The sequence below is a fragment of the Erythrolamprus reginae genome, chromosome 2 (genome assembly GCF_031021105.1).
Source record: "Erythrolamprus reginae isolate rEryReg1 chromosome 2, rEryReg1.hap1, whole genome shotgun sequence".
Lineage (NCBI taxonomy): Eukaryota > Metazoa > Chordata > Lepidosauria > Squamata > Dipsadidae > Erythrolamprus > Erythrolamprus reginae.
Genome location: NC_091951.1, coordinates 16,481,283 through 16,503,749, shown reverse-complemented (window position 1 = coordinate 16,503,749; position 22,467 = coordinate 16,481,283). Strand labels below are relative to the sequence as shown.

Genomic DNA, 22,467 nt, shown 5'->3' with positions numbered 1-22,467 from the left:
CTTTGGCGACTGCGGAGCTGCTTGCTGTCAACTTTGCACTGGGCAAAGCACCCTTCACCTCCCGCCAGGCACGGACGAAAGGCGTGGAAGTCTATTGTAGCAGCTGCTACAGCGGAGACATTTGGGGGTTTGGCTGGGCAAAAGGCAGGAGATCCGGCGCTTCACTTGCCCTCCCAGCAAAAGACAAAGCCGCGCAGCTCCGCAGTCGCCAAAGGAGGCTTAACCCCACCCCTCTGTCCCACCCATCGCCCGTATCCGGCATAACTTCCTCCTGCCTATCCCCGCTCTTCTGCTGGCCACGGGTGATGGGTGGGACAGAGGGGTGCGGTTAAGCCTCCTTCGGCGACTGCGGAGCTGCTTGCTGTCAACTTTGCACTGGGCAAAGCACTCTTCACCTCCCGCCAGGCACGGGCGAAGGACGTGGAAGCCTATTGTAGCTTGCCCATGGCCGGCAGAAGATCGCTCTTGCCCGGCTTCACACGAGGCATCAGGTCAGCATTCTGGGCGGGCGGGCGGCGGACGAGGAGGGGGAAAGCCTCCTGCAGCAGCTGCCACAGCCGCCGGCTTCCCCGCCGCCCACCCGCACAGAATGCTGACCTGATGCCTCGCGGGGAAGCCAGGCAAGAGCGATCTTCTGCCGGCCATGGGTGAGCGGCGGGGAGTCGGGGCTGCTGGCAAGCGCCCCAGCCCGGCTGTGACCTTTTAAAACAGCCGGGCGGCTTCCCAGCAGCCTCCCGAAGCCAAACGCCAAACCCGAACTTCCGCGTTCGGCTTCGGGAGGCTGCTGGGAAGCCCCCCGGCTGTTTTAAAAGGTGACAGCCGGGCTGGGGGGCTTCCCAGCACCCCCCCAACCCCGAACCCGGAAGTTCGGCAAGAGTTCGGGGTTCGGGAGGTTGCTGGGAAGCCCCCCAGCCCGGCTGTCACCTTTTAAAACAGCCGGGCGGCTTCCTAGGAGCCTCCGAACGCCGAACCCGGAAGTTCGGGTTTGGCGTTCGTAACTCGAAAAAAGTTCGTAAGAAAAGGCAAATTTTTTCTGAACCCCGGGTTCGTATCATGAGTTGTTCGTAAGACGAGGGGTTCGTATCTTGAGGTACCACTGTATAACATTTTAGATCCAATTAATTAAATATAAAATGTAAAAACCCAAGCCATAAAAAGCAGTCATTCCCATTCAATCAACTTTCTCTCAGCACATTCATCGGCCAGGGGCCAAGAATCTAATAGCCCCAAGCCTGGCGGCATAAATGAATCATGACTCAATCTGAGGGGGCACAATCTGAGGTTAGTTGGGGGAAAGATCAAAAGCAACATGAGAAAATATTATTTTACTGAAAGAATAGTAGATCCTTGGAACAAACTTCCAGTAGACGTGGTTGGTAAATCCACAGTAACTGAATTTAAACATGCCTGGGATAAACATATATCCATCCTAAGATAAAATACAAAAAATAGTATAAGGGCAGACTAAATGGACCATGAGGTATTTTTCTGCCGTCAATCTTCTATGTTTCTAAGACTCTTGCGGAAGGCAAGGAGGATGGGGGCAGGGGAGTTGATTCCAGAGCCCCCTCCAGAGAAGGCTCTTCCCCGAGGACCCGCCAACCGACATTTAGTTGATGGATCCTGGAGAAGGCCAACTTTGTGGGTCCTGACTGGTCGCTGGGATTTGTGCGGCAGAAGGCGGTATTCTGGCCTGATGCCATGTAGGGTTTTATAGGTCATAACCAACTCTTTAAATTGCATCTGGATAATAAAAAAAAACTTTTTAATTTTTTTTTTTTTTTAAAGAATATCCTGTTGATACAACCTAGATGTGATCATGTACCAGTCAGGAATAATGTCATAAATCATCCTGAACTGGGTGAGATCATGTGGGCATGAGAGGCCTGTTAGAGGCAGGTAGTTTGCTGCACACAACATTCACATGGCCTCTATCTCTACATAGCTGCTATCTCTACAATAATTATATTATTCTCGCTCACAAAAATTAAAATTTTATTGAGGATTTTGGGCTTTATTATGATCCAAACAGAAATGGGACAAATATGAAGAAAAAATGTTCTTATTAATGTGAAATGACATTAGTGGGCTAAAAATGACAATACAGTGGTACCTCATCTTACGAACGCCTCTTCTAACGAACTTTTCAAGATACGAACCCGGTGTTTAAGATTTTTTTGCCTCTTCTTCCGAACTATTTTCACCTTACGAACCCAAGCAGCTGCTGCTGGGATGAAGGGGTTTCTTTTTTCCCCCTTTTTTGAAGAAAAGGGAGGGGCGGCTTGGAGGAGGAAAGATTTTGCAGAGAATGTGCTTGCAAAGGCACTGAAAGGGTGTCTTTTGAAGAAAAAAAGGGAGGGGCGGCTTGGAGGAGGAAAGATTTTGCAGAGAACAGCTTGCTTGCAGATGCACTGAAATGGTGTCTTTTGAAGAAAGAAAAGGGAGGGGTGCCCCCCGTGCCTTTCTTCCTTCCCACTCACCCTTTAGCCTAGCCTTGCTTCTTCCACCAGCCCCCTTTAGCTGCTCCTCCCTGCCCTCTGTTCGCCTCCCTTCTAAAGTTTGGGATTTTCCTGAAGGATTTGCACACATTATTTGCTTTTACATTGATTCCTATGGGAAACATTGTTTCATCTTACAAACTTTTCACCTTACGAACCTCCTCCTGGAACCAATTAAGTTCGTATCATGAGGTACCACTGTACCTACAAAAACAATGTTCATAATTAAAACAACACATGCTTAGCTTTGATTTCCATTGGTAAATCCATCTCTCTGGGGCTTCCAGTTGTCAAGATGACTCAACACCCCTCTCCCTTCTTTCCTAAATGAATACATGAAATCATCAATCATTCAATCATCAAACCTAACATTTAAACAAATCCTCACTGAAATGTACCTGTGTGGAGAACATGTGGCTATCCTTTTGAAGCTTTTTCCAGATTTCAGAGATTTCTTTGGCAGCCTTATATGGGAGTTAAGAAAATGGTTCATAATAAAACTTTTCCCACAGACTATAAATTTATAAGGCTTCTCCTGTGTGGATCCTTTTATGGGTGTTAAGATCACTGTTTGTAGAAAAACACTTTTCACATTTAATGCATTTATAAGTCTACTCCCGGGTATGTATCTTTTTATGGGCATTAAGATTACTACGGGTAGTAAAACATTTTTCACACTCTGTGCATTTGTAGGGCTTCTCCCCTGTGTGAATCATTTTGTGTGAAGAGAGATTTCCACGTGTGCTGAAGCTTTTCCCACAATCTGTGCATTTGTAAGGTTTCTCCCCTGTATGGATCCTACGGTGGCAAATCAGTTGAGAGTTCTTCATGAAGCTCTTTCCACACTCCAGGCATTTATGTGGCTTCTCCCCTGTGTGGATCTTCTTATGGAAAATAACTTCACTACTGTTAGGGAACCTTTTTCCACATTCAACACATTTATAAGGCTTCTCCACCGTGTGTGTCTTTTTATGGGTAATAAGCTGACTACAGTAGGTAAAGCATTTTTCACACTCGGTGCATTTGTAGGGCTTCTCCCCAGTGTGGATCATTTTGTGTGAATAGAGATTTCCACTTGTGCTGTAGCTCTTCCCACACTCCGTGCATTTGTAAGGCTTCTCCCCTGTATGGCTACTACTATGGTAAGTAAGTTGAGAGTTCTTAATAAAGCTCTTTCCACACTCTAGGCATTTATATGGCTTTTCCCCTGTGTGGATCTTTTTATGGAAAACAAGGTCACTGTTCCTACAGTAGCTTTTCCCACATTCCATACATTTATAGGGCTTCTCTCCAGTATGGATCCGTTTATGAACAGTAAGAGAAGAATTTTCACAGAAGCGCTTTCCGCACACCGTGCACTTATATGGCTTCTCCCCTGTGTGGATCCAGTAATGGGAAGTAAGAGAATGACTAGATAAGAAACTCTTTCCACATTCCATGCACTTATAGAGCCTCTCTACTGCGTGAATCCTTGTATGTCGATTAAGGGAACGTCTCTGAATAAAAGTCTTTCCACACTCCATGCATTTACAGGGCTTCTCTCCTGTATGGATTCTTGTATGTAAATTAAGGTTAGCTCTGTGAACAAAGGACTTTCCACACTCCATGCATTTATAAGGCCTTTCCCCTGTATGGATCATTTTGTGTAAAGAGAGGTAACCACGTCTGCTGAAACTCTTTCCACACTCTGTGCATTTGTAGGGCTTCTCCCGTGTATGGATCCAACTATGGGAAATAAGTTGACCATTCTTAGTAAAGCTCTTTCCACACTCCAGGCATTTGTAGGGCTTCTCCCCTGTGTGAATCCTACTATGGTAAATAAGTTCACAGTTCGTAATAAAGCTCTTTCCACATTTCATGCATTTACAGAGCTTCTCTCCTGTGTGGATTCGTTTATGAAGGGTAAGAGAAGAATTTTTACAGAAGCTCTTTCCACACTCTGTGCACTTATATGGCTTCTCCCCTGTATGGATCCTACTATGGTAAGTTAGTGCACAGTTTGTAATAAAGCTCTTTCCACATTCCAAGCACTTATAGGGCATCTCTCCTGTGTGAATCCTTGTATGTAAATTAAGTTGACTTCTCCGAATAAAAGTCTTTTCACAGTCCATGCATTTGTAAGGCCTTTCCCCTGTGTGGATCATTCTATGGAAAGTAAGTATTCTGAGTGAGCTGAAGCTCTTTCCACACTCCATGCATTTACAGAGTTTCTCTCCTGTGTGGATCTTCTTATGACTTGTAAGGGAACTGTTCCTACGAAAGCTCTTTCCACACTCCATGCATTTATACGGCTTCTCTGTTTTATGGATCCGGGAATGCAAATTAAGAGAACTACCATAAGTGAAGTTCTTTCCACACTCCATGCATTTATAGGGCTTCTCTCCTGTGTGGACCCTCTTATGAATGGTCAGATAAGTGTTCCTACTAAAACTCTTTCCACACTCCATGCATTTATGAGGCTTCTCCCCTGTGCAGGGTTTTTTTTGAGATGTACTGGTCTCATTTTTATCAGAAAGAGACTGGGTCCATTTACGAGTTTCTCCATTGTCTTTACTTATACAATTATCTTCTTTTGTCTGGGTTTGATAATGTTTATCTACATCTAATTTATTTATTAATAGTTTTGTACATTTCCCAATATATCTGTTTTTTATTTTTCCTTCCTGGGTCACAGAGGCTTTCGTTGCTGCATGAACAGATGATGAACTTTCCTGATTGCAGTTATTTGACTGGTTTCTTTCATGGCTTGCTACTTCCATTAGAATTATAGGGTTATTTGTATTGTATCCATGACTGATCATTTGGAACAATTCCCTGGACTCTTCATCTTCTTCTCCATTATTACCTTCAGAGGAAAAGAGAAAAACTTTAGGGAAAAAGCATAGGAAGTTTGAATATAATGAAGAACTAACTGCTTCAAACCTCTTAGATGCAGAGAAGCCCTTCCCAGAATTTGATCTGGACTTTCCTGATTAAAATTTTGGAAGATATATCTAGGCTTGTATGGCAAGGGAAAAACCATGGATTAAATATCAAATTCTCAAAGTTTCAAAGGAAATGGGAAGATTCGGTTTCCTAATTTGAAACTGAACTTTGTATTCTAGATCTTGACACACTTGAACACTGGGGGCTATCAAACAAAATGAAATTCAATGGTAAAAAAGTAAGGTTCTACATTTAGGCAAGAAAAACAAAATGCACAGGTACAGTATATGTGGTGCCTTGTTCAACAGTAGTATCTGTGAGAAGGATCTTGGAGTCCTAGTGGACAACCATTAAATATGAGCCAGCAGTATGCAGCAGCTGCCAAAAAAGCCAACACAGTTCTAGGCTGCATAAACAGAGGTATAGAATCAAGATCATGTGAAGTGTCAATACGACTTTATAAGTCCTTGGTACGGCCACACTTGAAATACTTCATTCAGTTTTGGTCACCACGATGTAAAAAAGATGTTAAGACTCTGGAAAGAGTGTAGAGAAGAGCAAAATAGATGATTAGGAGACTGGAGGTTAAAACATGAGTAACGGTTGCAAGAACTGGGTATGTCTAGCTTAATGAAAAGAAGGACTGGGGAGACATGATAGCAGTGTTCTAATATCTCAGGGGTTGCCACAAAGAAGAGGGAATCAACCCTAGGGCTTTATAGGTGATAACCAACACCTTGAATTGTGCCCAGAAACTAATAATTGAAACTAAGATTGCGGGAACTGGGCATGGATAACCTAGAGAAAAGGAGGGCCAGAGGGGACATGATAGCTGTATACAGGTATATGAAGGGTTGCCACAGAGAGGAGGGGGTCACTCTATTCTCCAGAGCACCAGAGGGCCGGACGAGGAACAAAGGCTGGAATCTGACCAAGGAGAGATTCAACCTAGAACTAAGGAAAAACTTCCTGACGGTCAGAGCGATCAACCATTGGAACAACCTGCCTGCAGAGGTTGTGAATTCCCCAACTCTGGACACTTCCAATAGGAGATTAGACTGCCACTTGGCTAGGGTGCTTTAGGATTCCTGCTCAGGCAGGGGGTTGGACTTGATGACCTACATGGTCCCTTTCAACTCTAACAATATCAATCAATCAATCAATCAATCAATCAATCAATAAATAAATAAATAATAGGTAACCAATGCAGCTCATGGAGAATAGGTGTTATATGGGTGTACCGAGTTTGCGGAGAGGGGCGGCGTACAAATCCAATTAATAATAATAATAATAATAATAATAACAACAACAACAACAACTCGCAGCTGGCATTCTGGACAATTTGGAGCCCAGAAACCTTAGAAAGAGGAGGGGGGAATTTAACTATTTTATTACTTTGTATTTTCTCTCTTTTTAATTTCATCATACTTTCTTCTTATTCATTAATCACATTACTCTCTCTTCTTTACTCCCTCTTCCAAATTTGTAGCATTTAGTACAAAATTTCTGGCATATTCTTACCCAAAGAGGCCACGTTCCTCTGATTTTCCAGCATGACTTCCCAATACAGAGCTTTTTGGTCAACTTTCAGTTGAGACCACTCCTCTTTGGAGAAATACATAGCCACTTCCTTAAAGGACACAAGATGTTCCTGAATGAGAAGAAAACAGAACAAAAATCATGAGGATTTTCAAGTTGTTTTTAAAAAAAAGATTTTATTAATAAGTATTTTTGAAAGACAGTGCCTTGTCATGATAACAATTACAAATAAAGCAAAGCCAAAAAAAGTTGATAATAAATCTTAACACACATGCTAATAATAAAAAAAACCAATGACAAATAATATAATAACAGCAATTATAGTGGTATAACAAAAAAGGGGGGGACTTTAACTAAATTTCTTCTATTTATAATTTCCTCTCACTCTGATTATTGTTTTATACAACTTTATTTTCCAATCCGGCAATTATTGATATTCATAAAATTATTTTCTCTCATTTTTAATTTTTAACCATAACCCTGTCTCTGTCCAATCATTTATAACAAAATTAACAAAACAAATAAGCCTCTTTCCAAGTGTTTGGAATTTTAGCTTCCGTTAATATGTTGTTATATACTTCTAACATTGACTGACTTGGGGTATCCTGTAATTCTTTGTATATTTCTACTGGTACACCATCTGGTCCTGGAGGTTTTGGGGTTTTTTTGGCTTTTTAACTGCATTGGTTAATTTTGTCATTGATATTCTTTTCTCCAGTCTATTCTTTACTGTTTATGAAATTTTAGGTAAGTTAGCTTTGCCCAGGTATTGTATTATTCTTTCCTTTTTTATTTTATCAGATTCGTATAACCTCTCATAAAAGTCATAAATTATATATATTTTCTTTTCATGTTGTCTATCTAATGTGCCTTCCTTATCCTGTTAATTTTGTTATCCACTTCTGTTTTTCTTTCTTCAAACTATAGAGTATAAAAAGATTGGTTCTAGTACTGGAATGCCCTTCTGAATACTTTTTTTTTGCTAGTATACTAATTTGAACATTTCTGAACACAATATGAAAATTGAAATAAAAAAAAATCAATGCTTATTTGTTTATTTTGCTCATAAAGGGCCCCCCCCCCCTCATTTTTGTACAATTTTATTAATTTTCATCTAGATCTGACATTTTTTACCACCTTTGGCCTTTGCATACTAAATTCAACATTTCTGAACATAATGAAATGAGAATTGAAATGAAAAAAATGATGCTTATTTGTTTATTTTGCTCAGAAAAGGGCCTCCTCCCCAACCAGCTGTGTGCGATTATTTCACTTTCTATATAGATTGGACTGCCATTTCCAAATTTATTGACCATGTTTGGCAATTATTTCACTTTCTATATAGATTAGGCTTATACTTGAGTATAAACCAAGCAAAATTTTGCTGCTGGACCACAGCTCCGGTAGCAAAACTAGGCTTATACTCAAGTAGGCTTATACTCTAGTATAAGCAAGTATAACTAGCTTAGTATAACTGGTATAACAAGTATAACTAGCCTAGTTTTGCTCCTGGAGCTGCAGTTCCAGTAGCAAAATTTTGCTCTCCTTATACTCAAGTATAAGACTAATCTATATAGAAAGTGAAATAATTGCCAAAGATGGTCAAAAAATTTGGAAATGGCAGGCCAATCTATATATAAAGTGAAATAATCGCACACAGCCGGGGGGGGGGGCTTTTCTGAGCAAAATAAACAAATAAGCATCAATTTTTTCATTTCAATTTTATTTATTTATTTTATTTATTTATTTATTAGATTTGTATGCCGCCCCTCTCCGTAGACTCGGGGCGGCATACAAATGAATTTTCATTTCATTATGGTCAGAAATGTTGAAATCAGTATGCAAAGGCCAAAGATGGTCAAAAAAGTCAGATTTTGTAGCCTAATCTAGATGAAAATGAACAAAATTGCACAAAAATGTGTGTGTGTGTCGGGCTTTTATGAGCAAAATAAACCAATGAGCATTAATTTTTTCATTTCAATTTTCATATCATTGTGTTCAGAAATGTTCAAATTAGTATATTAGCAAAAAAAAAAAAAGTATTCAAAAAGACCATTCCAGTAGCTAGAACAAACCTTTCTATACTCCGGGTCTAAAAGGACCCGGAGGGTAACAAGAGTATAGTAAATGCAGAATGCAGCTGTGAGAGCAATCATGGGCTTCCCAAATATGCCCATGTTACACCAACACTCCGCAGTCTGCATTGGTTGCCGATCAGTTTCCGGTCACAATTCAAAGTGTTGGTTATGACCTATAAAGCCCTTCATGGCCCCGGACCAGATTATCTCAGGGACCGCCTTCTGCTGCACGAATCCCAGCGACCAGTTAGGTCCCACAGAGTGGGTCTTCTCCGGGTCCCGTCAACTAAACAATGCCGCTTGGCGGGACCCAGGGGAACAGCCTTCTCTGTGGTGGCTCCGGCCCTCTGGAACCAACTGCCCCCAGAGATTAGAATTGCCCCCACCCTCCTTGCCTTTCGTAAGCTACTTAAAACCCACCTCTGCCATCAGGCATGGGGGAATTGAGATACTCTTTCCCCTTAGGCCTTTACAATTTTATGCATGGTATGTCTGTCTGTATGTATGTTTGGTTTTTATATGAATGGGTTTTTTAATTGTTTTTAGTATTGGATTATTATTGTATACTGTTTTATTATTGCTGTTAGCCGCCCCGAGTCTCCGGAGAGGGGCGGCATACAAATCCAATAAATAATAATAATAATAATAATAATAATAATAATAATAAATAAAAATATGAGGAGAACAGCAGGTTTAAAGTTGTTTGTAAGGCACTCAGGGATTTACATGTATGTTGTCAATTGAGAAAGAAACACAAGCCCTATTTTCTACAGCGCCCCCATGATTACAAGGAATCGACTCCTTGTACTCTAACCCAAAGGCTGAAGAGGAGAAACCTGTTTGGAAAGAGCATTTTTCATCCTTTCCAAAGAGGGAAGATTTGGCCCTAAATTCCAGGCACAAATCAGAGTATTAGAAATTCTGCTTTATCTTTTAACCTGGTGCCATTATTTTTATTGCTGGCCTTTTGAAAATTGTAACGTGCCAGTGTGATTCTTTTAGTTATTGTTGAATAGTTTTCCACAATTCAATGTCAAAGAACTACTAACAGGATCACTATTTCTATTAATAGAATAGAATAGAATAGAATAGAATAGAATAGAATTTTTATTGGCCAAGTGTGATTGGACACACAAGGAATTTGTCTTGGTGCATATGCTCTCAACGTACATAAAATAAAATATGCATTTGTCAAGAATCATGTGGTACAACACTTAATGATTGTCATAGGGGTCAAATAAGCAATGAAGAAGCAATATTAATAAAAATCTTAGGATATACGCAACAAGTTACAGTCATACAATCAACATGGGAGGACATGGGTGATAGGAATGATGAGAAAAACTAGTAGAATAGAAGTGCAGATTTAGTAGAAAGTCTGACAGTGTTGAGGGAATTATTTGTTTAGTAGAGTGATGGCGTTTGGGAAAAAACTGTTCTTGTGTCTAGTTGTCTTGGTGTGCAGTGCTCTGTAGCGACGTTTTGAGGGTAGGAGTTGAAACAATTTGTGTCCAGGATGTGAGGGGTCAGTAAATATTTTACCCGCCCTCTTTTTGACTCGTGCAGTATACAGGTCCTCAATGGAAGGCAGATTGGCAGCAATTGTTTTTTCTGCAATTCTGATTATCCTCTGAAGTCTGTGTCGGTCCTGTTGGGTTGCAGCACCAAACCAGACAGTTATAGAGGTGCAGATGACAGACTCAATGATTCCTCTGTAGAACTGAATCAGCAGCTCCTTGGGCAGTTTGAGCTTCCTGAGCTGGCGCAGAAAGAACATTCTTTGTTGTGCTTTTTTGATGATGTTTTTGATGTTAGGTGACCATTTTAGGTCTTGAGATATGATAGAACCTAGAAATTTGAAGGTCTCTACTGTTGATACTGTGTTGTCTAGTATTGTGAGAGGTGGAAGGAGTGGAAGGGTTTCTCTTAAAGTCTACCACCATTTCTACGGTTTTGAGTGTGTTCAGTTCTAGATTGTTCTGGTCACACCACAAGGATAGTTGTTCAACTTCCCGTCTGTATGCGGATTCATCATTGTCTCGAATGAGTCCGATCACTGTTGTATCATCTGCAAACTTCAGTAGTTTAACAGATGGATCCTATGAGATGCAGTCATTAGTGTATAGAGAGAAGAGAAGTGGTGAGAGTACACAGCCTTGGGGGGCACCTGTGCTAATTGTACATATATCTGGTGTGATTTTTCCTAGCTTCACCTGCTGCTTCCTGTCTGTTCCTGTCTATTCTATTCTATTCATGTTCATTGAAATTGACTTTGAAAAAACTAAATTACTTTCCAAAACAGAACACGTATATAAAAGAATAATCATGGAAGCCATAGAGATAGAAAAACACCCCCTCAGCATGACTCGGGGCGGCTAACAGCAGTAAAAAAGACAATATAACAAATCTAATATTAAAAGTAATTTTAAAAAATCCAATTTAAGAAACCAATCATACATACAGACATACCATACATAAATTTTATAAGCCTAGGGGGAAGAGAATATCTCAATTCCCCCATACCTGATGACAGAGGTGGGTTTTAAGGAGCTTACAAAAGGCAAGGAGGGTGGGGGCAACTCTGATATCTGGGGGGACATGGTTCCAGAGGGTCGGGGACACCACAGAGAAGGCTCTTCCCCTGAGTCCTGCCAAACGACATTGTTTACTCGACGGGACCCGGAGAAGGCCAACTCTGTGGGACTTAACCGGTCGCTGGGATTTGTGCGGCAGAAGACGGTCCCAGAGATATTCTGTTCCGATATAAGTCTAAGCGCCACTGCTATAGTTATTCAGCAAATGTTAACCTTGTGATTTTTTATTATTATTATCCCCCCCCTCTCTTACTTGAGTTGGAGCATCAACCAGTCTTTCATCACCACCATAAAAAGGAGTCAAATTCATTCTACTCTTCCCTATTAGGGAGACAGAATTTTTAAAAGGATAATTAATAAAATAGCAGGAGACATTCTATAGAAGAGAAGAGAAAGTAAGACATCTGGAACCTTTACCACATGAGATGTCTTGATTTGTGGATTCCTGGTAGATTCCCTTGGGAAAGAGCTCCTGGGGGGGATTTGATTCATTCTTCCTTCTCACAGGATCTCTGGTCTGCAGAGTGGTTGACTTGAAATGGGAGGCAGGAGAAAAGAAAAATAAATACAACATGAGGTGGATTCTTGTTCTCTAAAAACAACTTCAATGCCCCAATACCTATCAATGAGCCTAAAAGTTATATTGAGACATTTGTTAAGTGAGCTTTGCCCCATGTGACAACCTTTCTATCTGTGCTTGTTAAAATGAAACATTGCAATCATGGCTTCCTCATTGCTTTTGGTAGTCAGATGGTCACAACTGTCATAAATAGTATCACCACTAGATGGATTCCTAACTGGCTGAGAAACCATACTCAACAGGTAGTCCTTAACAGGTCTACGTAAACACGGAGAAAAGTAAGCAGTGGGGTACCACAAAGTACCATCTATAGGCTTTTACTCCTCAATATCTTTATAAATGACTCAGAAAAGGCAATAAAAGGGGAACTTATCAAATTGGCAGATGATACTAAGCAGGCAATAATAATAATAATAATAATAATAATAATAATAATAATAATAATAATAATAATAATAATAATAATAATACTTTATTGGATTTGTTGGATAGGGTTTTATATGTTTTTTAATATTAGATTTGTTCCACTACTAAATTGTTTTTATTACTGTTGTGAGCCGCCCCGAGTCTTCGGAGAAGGGCGGCATACAAATCTAATAAATAATAATAATAATAATAATAATAATAATAATAATAATAGATGATAGGCTCAAGATCCAGATAAATGTTGACAGACTTGAATACTGGGCCCTATCTAACAAAAAGAAATTTGATGTAGAGAAAAGTAAAGTTTTACACTTAGGCAAGAAAAACCAAATAGACTCAGTGAAACCAAGCTTAATAATAGTAACTGTGAGACTGATCTTGGAACCTTAGTTGACAATCAATTAAATATGAGCCAGCAGTGTGTGGCAGCAGCCAAAAAAGCCAACACAATTCTAAATTGCATTAATAGAGATACAATCAAGATATAGTGAGGTACTAATACCACTCTACAAAGCCTTAGTAAGACTGCACCTAAAATTACTGCATCCAGTTTTTTTATTTTATTTTATTTATTCGATTTTATGCCACCCTTCTCCTTAGACTCAGGGCGGCTTACAACATGTTAGCAATAGCAATAGTTAGTTCCTACACTATAAAAAAAGATGTTGAGACTCTAAGAAGAGCAACCATGATGATTAGGGGGCTGGAGACTCAAACATATGAAGAATAGTTGCAGGAACTGGGCATGGTTGGTTAGTTGGTTATTTATTTATTTATGATTTGCTAGTTTTTTGTGTATGATATGACTGTATGTATGTTTTTATATATTGGGGTTTCTTGTTTTTTAGACTTTTAAAATGTATTATTGTTATTTTAGATTCTAACTATTAGATTTGTCATTATATATTGTTTTTATCATTGCTGTAAGCTGCCCCGAGTATACGGAGAGGGGCGGCATACAAATCTAATAAATAATAATAATAATAATAATAATAACAACAACAACAACAACAACAACAACAATAATAGTTAGCCTGGTGAAGAGAAGGACCAGGAGAGAATTGAAAGCAAAGTTCCAGTATTTGAGAGGCTGCAATTAAGGGGAGGGAGTCAAGCTATTTTCCAAGGTACCCAAAGGCCCAATAATGAATAATGGATGGAAACTGATCAATGAGGGATTCAACCTAGAAATAAGGAGAAATTTTCTGACAGTGAGAATCTTTGGAAGTTGTGGGAGTTTCATCAATGGAGTCTTTAAAGAAGAGATTGGACCGCCATTTGTCAGAAATGGTGTAGGGTCTTCTGCTTGGGCAGGGAGTTGGACTAGATGATGCACCAGGTTCCTTCCAACTTTGTTAATCTTAATCTAATCTAATCAAATATGAAGTAGTTCCCAAGTATCTGAAATTTGATCAAGTGACTATGGGGATGCTGCAACAGTCGTAAAAGTGAAAAAATGTCATTAAATCACTTTTTTCAGTGCCATAACTTTGAACAGTCAACAAATGAACTGTAATAAATTAAGGATTATAGAAACATAGAAGACTGACGGCAGAAAAAGACCTCATGGTCCATCTAGTCTGCCCTTATACTATTTCCTGTATTTTATCTTACAATGGATATATGTTTATCCCAGGCATGTTTAAATTAAGTTACTGTGGATTTACCAACCACATCTGCTGGTAGTTTGTTCCAAGGATCTACTACTCTTTCAGTGAAATAATATTTTCTCATGTTGCTTTTGATCTTTCCCCTAACTAACTTCAGATTGTGTCCCCTTGTTCTTGTGTTCACTTTCCTATTAAAAACACTTCCCTCCTGGACCTTATTTAACCCTTTAACATATTTAAATGTTTCGATCATGTCCCCCCTTTTTCTTCTGTCCTCCAGACTATACAGATTGAGTTCATTAAGTCTTTCCTGATACATTTTATGCTTAAGACCTTCCACCATTCTTGTAGCCTGTCTTTGGACCCGTTCAATTTTGTCAATATCTTTTTGTAGGTGAGGTCTCCAGAACTGAACACAGTATTCCAAATCTGGTCTCACCAGCGCTCTATATAAGGGGATCACAATCTCCCTTTTCCTGCTTGTTATACCTCTAGCTATGCAGCCAAGCATCCTACCATTATAGATAATGGAACAGTGTCCTGCAAGAACTAGTGGAACATATCCACTTGTTATACGCACCAGAGTATAGAAAAAAGGGTTGAAGAATTAGAACACATTCTTTATTCCCTTCTGGACTTCCAAGATGAAGGTCTCTCACCTGCAATTCAACTTGCTCCTTCTGCTCCTCTGCCTGACTCAGGATGAAGCCTTCTGCCAGGGCCACCGCTTGGCAGCTGGTCTCTGCTCCACACTCCCGCACCCAACTCTTCATTGGCAGGGGAAGAAGAGCCAGCAACTGCTCCAGAACAACTAGGTCCAACATTTGGGTTCTAGTGTGTTTTTCTAACCCCTGCCACTGACTATAAAAGTTGTAGAGTCGGCTGCAAAGTCCTCGGGGACCTTTAGCCTCTTGGTATTGAATGTTTCTAAAGTTCCAGGGTTGAATCTCTGAATGGATGGACACTTTTTTCTCCAGGATATTCTGCCCAGTTCTTGCCCAGATCTTGCCACAGCTGCCTGACTGAACAGCCAAGGCATCTTTTCCAATTCCCTCACTTGCTGATGATTGTTTCTGCATCCTTTGTTTGTTCTTTAATGAAATTCCAAATAGATCTGAGGAATCTTGTGGACACCTTTCAATTCATAGGACAATTCTGGTAGCTGAAGGTCAGCCAGATCTCTTCACTCAAAAGGTAACTTTTTGTCGTTAGGAAGTTTGTCAAGATGACTCTAGTTTCGGCATCTTTGATTAAAAAAAGAAAATAAATTCAAAGAATAAGAAGGTCGTGGACCTAACTATTAAACAGCATTCATCCTTAAATTAAGACAGGTGGACTACAACTGCCAGAGTTTAAAGCATTTTAAGAAACACTGCATCAATTCTGGAAACAAGAAAAAATTCCAATTACTTTATAAATCTTCTAATAAAAATCATGGCATGTACAGAATTGTCAAAATTAACAGTGGAAATGCAAAACAGATTTTTACAAAGCCTGGGAGAAATGGTATCAATGGTTATCACAAAAAACCCCCTTAAATATTGTTGAAAAAGAAGAAAACGACGCAACAACCTCATCTAACCATAACACAAAACATGCATTGAAAACAACCCATAGATTGAATCGACACTGACACCGATTGAGACATGCTAAAGATGTTTATTAATTTCATAACTTAAACTCCAAAATCCTGGATTACTTAGATAAAATACAATTACTACATAAAATTATATTTACACTCCAAATTCACTTCATAACATTGCTATTAATGACTAAAACTGAAGGGAAATTTACAGCTACCTAACAACTGAAACTACAGGTCATTTATGATTAAGATATCATCTACATAATTGACAAAAGATCTCTTTCTCCCTTTCTTTAATCTTGTTCTTAACATTCCTACCTTATTTCTTTTATTCTTTATATTTTTTCATTCTTTTTTCTGTTCAATTTATATTATTGTCATACTGTGCATTATATGTTTTTCTTTTCTTTTAATGTTAATATTCAATAAAGATTTTTTTTTAAGAGTGTTATCCAACAGCAGTCAAAATGATGAGGAAGGCACTTCAAAATTATAATCTTCAAAAAAAACCCCCAACCCTGCCTCATGGGTGTGAATGCTGCATCTCAGTCCCACTTGCATCTTCGTCCCTGCAACATCTGCATACTTTTCTGTGGACAGAGCCCTTTCGCAGTTGTGGAGAAAGACTGGGAAACAGTATGGGAAGCTCCCCCCCCAAAAAAAATATTTATGGGAATATGTGTCGGTGCCTGGAGGCTGTTGGGGCCTGGATGGGTGTCAACAGACTCAAACTCAACCCGGATAAGACGGAGTGGCTGTGGGTTTTGCCTCCCAAGGACAACTCCATCTGTCCGTCCATTACCCTGGCGGGGGGAAGTATTGACCCCCTCAGAGAGGGTCCGCAACTTGGGTGTCCTCCTCGATCCACTGCTCACATTAGAGAACCATCTTTCAGCTGTGGCGAGGGGGGCGTTTGCCCAGGTTCGCCTGGTGCACCAGTTGCGGCCCTATCTGGATCGGAACTCACTGCTCACAGTCATTCATGCCCTCATCACCTTGAGGCTCGACTACTGTAATGCTCTCTACATGGGGCTACCTTTGAAGAATGTTTGGAAACTTCAGATCGTGCAGAATGGAGCTGTGAGAGCAATCATGGGCTTTTCTAAGTATGCCCATGTTACTCCAACACTCCGCAGTCTGCACTGGTTGCCGATCAGTTTCCGGTCACAATTCAAAGTGTTGGTTATGACCTATAAAGCCCTACATGGCATCGGACCAGAATATCTCCGGGACCACCTTCTGCCCCACGAATCCCAGCGACCGGTTAGGTCCCACAGAGTGGGCCTTCTCCGGGTCCCGTCGACTAAACAATGTCGTCTGGCGGGATCCAGGGGAAGAGCCTTCTCTGTGGTGGCTCCGACCCTCTGGAACCAGCTCCCCCCAGAGATTAGGATTGCCCCCACCCTTCTTGCCTTTTGGAAACTCCTTAAAACCCACCTCTGCCATCAGCCATGGGGGAATTGAAACATCTCCCCCTTGCCCATGTAGTTTCTGTGTATGATTCGACTGTGTGCTTGTTTCTTATATATTGGGGTTTCTTTTGGATTTTTTAACCTAAAACTGTAATTTAGATTGCTAAATATTAGATTTGTTACTATATATTGTTTTTTACCATTGTGGTGAGCCGCCCCGAATCTACGGAGAGTGGCGGCATATAAATCCAATAAATCTAATCTAATCAGAATAGAATATTTCCCTTAAAGGAGAAATGTAGAAACATGACTATTGCAATGCATTCTACAAGAGGCTACCCTTGAAGAGCATTCAGAGCTGGTACAAATTGCAGCAGCGTGTGCAATAATGGGTGTACCAAGGTATTACTCCATCTTTGCCAGTCGGTCTCTGAACGCAATTCAAGGTGTTGGTTATTACCTTTAAAGCCCTAAATGGCTCAGGGCCAGACTATTTACGGGACCGCCTCCCGTACCTCGCTGTGGCCAGTAAGGGCCCACAGAATCGGCCTTCTCCAGGTCCCGTCCACCAAACAATGTTGCTTGGCATAACCTTAGGGAAGAGCCTTCTCTGTGGTGACTCCGACCCTGTGGAATCAACTGCCCCCAGAGATTCACACTATCTCCTCCCTACCAGTGTTCTAGAAAGCCATTTAGACCTGGCTTTCCCGGCAGGCCTGGAATTAGATTGACTGTAGTGTAATGGGTTTTTTAAAGGATTTTATTGTTTTATTATATTATTGATTTTATTGTATATTCTGATCTTATTGTTGTCTTTATGTCACTTGTTAGCCGCTCTGTGACTGCTTTGGAATGAGCGACATATAAATACAATCAATCAATCAATGTAAAGCTAGTAAAGGCAGACTGGTAGGATTAGAAAGCAGACCCTCACCCAAGATCCAACATAACACTAAATCCATTAGCCACAATATGAATTACTCAGCACCCTTTCAGAACGAAAGTCCCTTCATTGCACCACCCACAGAACAGTTCAAACTTCAAAGTCACAGAAATCTATACACATCCATCCAACTATTTTGTTCAGCTCACCCAGAATCGCACACTGTCTTTGTGGTTCTGTTCAATGAACCATCTTTACAATCAGCTTCCATGTAGTTTCCAGCATCTTTCTCCCAGCTTGGAACTGAAAAGGATGGATTTTCCTTTATAAAGACCCAGTTTTTCTTAATAGACCCCAGCAGACGTTCTGTGTCCATTAAGAAAGATTGGGACAGCCTATCTATAAAACAGAAGACATTCAGCTGCAGGGTGATGGGATAAGGATCTGTATACTGCACTAGTCCAGGGATAGGCAAAGCTGGCTCTTCTATGACATGTGGACTTCAACTCCCAGAATTCTTGAGGCAGCATGATTGGTTCAGGAATTCTGGGAATTGAAGTCCACATCTCATATAAGAGCCAACTATGCCCACCCTTGCACTAGTCAAAAAGAGGACTATGAAAATATCTACATACCCCTCACATCCTGGACACTGCACACCATTACAACTAGACACAAGAACAGTCCCCCCCCCCCCGAATGCCATCACTCTGGTTAACAGCTAATTCCCACAAACACTGCTAAAATATTTACTGAGACTATTACCATTATTCTTCCCTTCCATATCAGCATCTATCTCTTTCAACTTATTACTATAACCATGTTGCTTGTATCTTTCAATTTACATTGTTTTTATCTGTTACCTAATATGATTTGATTGCTTATTAGTAACCTTGACTAAGTGTTGTATCTTTTTATTCTTGATGAATGTATTTTAATAATAATAATAATAATTATTATTATTATTATTTATTAGAATTGTATGCCCCCCTCTCTGAGGACTCGGAGCAGCATTTTATTCTCCTTATGTACCCCGAGAGCATACACTTCAAAGACAAATTCCTTGTGTGTCCAATAGAAACATAGAAAATTGACGGCAGAAAAAGACCTCATGGTCCATCTAATCTGCCCTTGTACTATTTTCCTGTATTTTATCTTAGGATGGATATGTTTATTCCAGGCATGTTTAAATTCAGTTACTGTGGAGTTACCAAGCACATCTGCTGGAAATTTGTTCCAAGCATCTACTACTCTTTCGGTAAAATAATATTTTCTCACGTTGCTTCTGATCTTTCCCTGATCTTTTCAATCACTTGGCCAATAAAGAATTCTATTCTATTCTATTCCCTATCCTAATCTAGCACAGGACATGACCATTTAGATGATAAGATTAACCCATTTAGTAGAAGGCAAAGACAGAAAGCTGGCAGCATTGCACAATTTCTTTAGGACATTTCAAACACTGAGGAACCCCACCCCAGCAGCACTTCAGGGCCTGCATCTTGGCACTCATCTAGCTCAGTGTTTCCCAACAGTGTCAACTTGAAGATATCTGGACTTCAACTCCCAGAATTCTGAGAGTTGAAGTCCAAGTATTTTTAAGTTGCCAAGGTTGGGAAACACTGATCTAGCTAACAGAGCTGAAGCTTTCTTTGCTCTGTTCTATTCCTCCATAAACCATCGTTCCAATCTGCCTCCATGTTATTTCTCCAGGGTCTTTCTCCCAGCTTGAAACTGAGCCAGATGGTTTTTCCTTCCAACAGCAGCACCCCGGTCGACTTCCAGAGTTTTTAAAAAGATTGCGAAACATCGCTGTCATCGGGCATACAGTGCGAATGCTGCAACTCAGCCTGACTTCTGCACCTTCGTCCCTGCAACATTTCCCCTCTTTTATCCGGGAAGAGCGCCTTTGCGGTGGTGGGGAAAGGCTGGGAAGTAGCACCCCAGTTCCAATCCTTGCACCCAGAGCCAGCAGGAGGAAATCCAGTCTGCCTCCTCCCTCCACGCATAGGCGCCAAAGGAAATGGTGGGGAAACAGCTTCTCCCTTCGGGAGACCCCCATTTCTCTCCTTTGCTTCCCGCGCAGCCACCTGCCTCCCCCTCCATAGAAAAGGGCGGCAGGGGAACATGGGACCCAGGACTTCTTCCCCGGAGGAAGACTTGGCTCCTTCTCTAGGCAACCCTTATTTATTGATTGATTGATTTTGTCCAATACCTCACGGAACTCGGGAGTCACGTCGGGATCCGCGTCTCCGCCCAGCCTTCCGAGCAGCCTTTGGGCGTCCCGCAAAGGCCCCGTCTCTCACTCACTGCAGGGGTAGGGTGGGGGGGAAAGAAAGGGCAGACGCGCCTTCAACGTCTTCGGACGCATGCGCTCGTCCCCCACGCTAGTAGGACAGAGCAGCGCATGCTCAGTTCTCCTCCAGAAGCGGAAAGCGCTCCCTGGTGGACTATGTGCAAAGGTGCCAATATTCCCTGAAAGGGCGGGAAAGCGGAGCCTAACTGAGGGCGGGTGTCGGTGGCGGGAATAAGGGAAGATGGGCATGGGAGTAGCAGGAAAGGCTCCCATTGGAGAAAAACGGCAACGTCACCAACGGTGGCAGCTTCTCCATCCTCTTTCCCGACCAGGAACCGTCTGTGGAGATGGAGAAAACTGTCTCTGAAAGATTTGAACTAGTTTCCTTCAAGAACAGTTGTTCTCCTGAAGGCTGCGCAGAGATTGGAGGCGGCTTCAAAAGGAGCCAAATCCAGTCAGAAATGGCCATGCGGGCAGAACATGAGGACCAGGAGGTTTTGGTTAACATATTTTGTATCTTGCCAGCCCCAGCCTGAAGGGGAGGAAGGTCAGCAGGGAAGCCACAATCAAGAAAATAGATTTTCCCTTGTTTTTGTTTCTCTAGTTTACACTTGTCAATTTTTTGGCTCCAGATGAAGCCAATAATAATCAGAAAGACCGACTGGCTGCTTGTGAAAAAAGAAATAATGCTGAAGAAAAAGAAAACCTGTCCCAAAATGAGGGAAACATTGAAATTGGCGTATGTTCCAGAATTTTTACCTCACGGGGCTCCTTGGAGGACACATGAAGAGGAGGGAAATGGTATCTCATCTGTGACTGGAAAACAGGGTGAACTACAAAATGATGGAAACAAGATTATGGAAAAGAGTCATGGTGGCGCAGTAGTTAAAGTGCAGTACTGCAAGCTGCTTCTGTTGACTGCTGGCTTTGGTTCACCAGTTCAAATTTTGCCAGGTTCAAGGTTGACTCATCCTTCCATCCTTCCAAGGTGAGTAAAATGAGGACCCAGATTGTTGGGGTTGATATGCTGACTCTGTAAATCACCTAGAGTGGGCTATAAAGCACTGTGAAGCAGTATATAAATCTAAGTCTAGAGCCTCCGGTGGTACAGTGGTTAGACAGCAGTACTGCAAGCTACTTCTGCTGATCATTGGCTGCCAGCAGTTTGGCAGATCAAATCGCAGTAGGCTCAAAGTTGACTCAGCCTTCCATCCTTTCAAGATCTGTAAAATGAGGACCCAGGTTGTTGGGGGCAATATGCTTACTCTCTGTAAACTGCTTTGTGATTTAAAGTCTTCGCAGATAAGCCATGTTAGTTTGGCAGATGGAACTGAGTCAAATGTACAAGTACAGTGGTACCTCAAGATACGAACCCCTCGTCTTACGAACAACTCGTGATACGAACCCGGGGTTCAGAAAAATTTTGCCTCTTCTTACGAACTTTTTTCGAGTTACGAACCGGCGTTCGGAGACTGCTGGGAAGCTGCGCGGCTGTTTTAAAAGGTGACAGCCGGGCCGCGGGGCTTCCCAGAAGCCTCCCGAACGCCGGTTCGTAACTCGAACAAAGTTCGTAAGAAGAGGCAAAATTTTGCTGAACCCTGGGTTCGGTTCGGGAGGTTGCTGGGAAGCCCCCCAGGCCGGCTGCGACCTTTTAAAACAGCCGCACCGCTTCCCAGCTGTCTCCCGAAGCCGAACGCGGAAGTTCGGCTTTAGCGTTCAGCTTCAGGAGACAGCTGGGAAGCGGCGCGGGTGTTTTAAAAGGTCACAGCCGGCCTGGGGGGCTTCCCAGCACCCCCCTGAACCCTGAACCCGGGTTCTGGGGGGTGCTGGCAAGCCCCCCAGGCCGGCTGCGACCTTTTAAAACACCCGCGCCGCTTCCCAGCTGTCTCCCGAAGCCGAACGCGGAAGTTCGGCTTTAGCGTTCGGCTTCAGGAGACAGCTGGGAAGCGCCGCGGGTGTTTTAAAAGGTCGCAGCCGGCCTGGGGGGCTTACCAGCACCCCCCGAACCCGGGTTCAGGGTTCGGGGGGTGCTGGCAAGCCC

At 41.8% G+C, this 22,467-nt stretch overlaps 1 protein-coding gene across 1 annotated transcript; it reads right to left on the bottom strand.

Moving 5' to 3' along the window:
* Positions 1 to 942: 942 nt before the first annotated feature.
* On the bottom strand, positions 943 to 20,435 carry LOC139159772 (zinc finger protein 585A-like). Its single transcript, XM_070737158.1, has 6 exons — positions 20,346 to 20,435; positions 14,910 to 15,494; positions 12,052 to 12,166; positions 11,888 to 11,955; positions 6,945 to 7,074; positions 943 to 5,343 (listed from the first exon to the last, which is right to left on the bottom strand). The coding sequence occupies exons 2-6, from the start codon at positions 15,327 to 15,329 to the stop codon at positions 3,110 to 3,112; spliced, it is 2,967 nt and encodes a 988-aa protein (XP_070593259.1). The 5' UTR covers positions 15,330 to 15,494; positions 20,346 to 20,435; the 3' UTR covers positions 943 to 3,109.
* Positions 20,436 to 22,467: the final 2,032 nt, after the last annotated feature.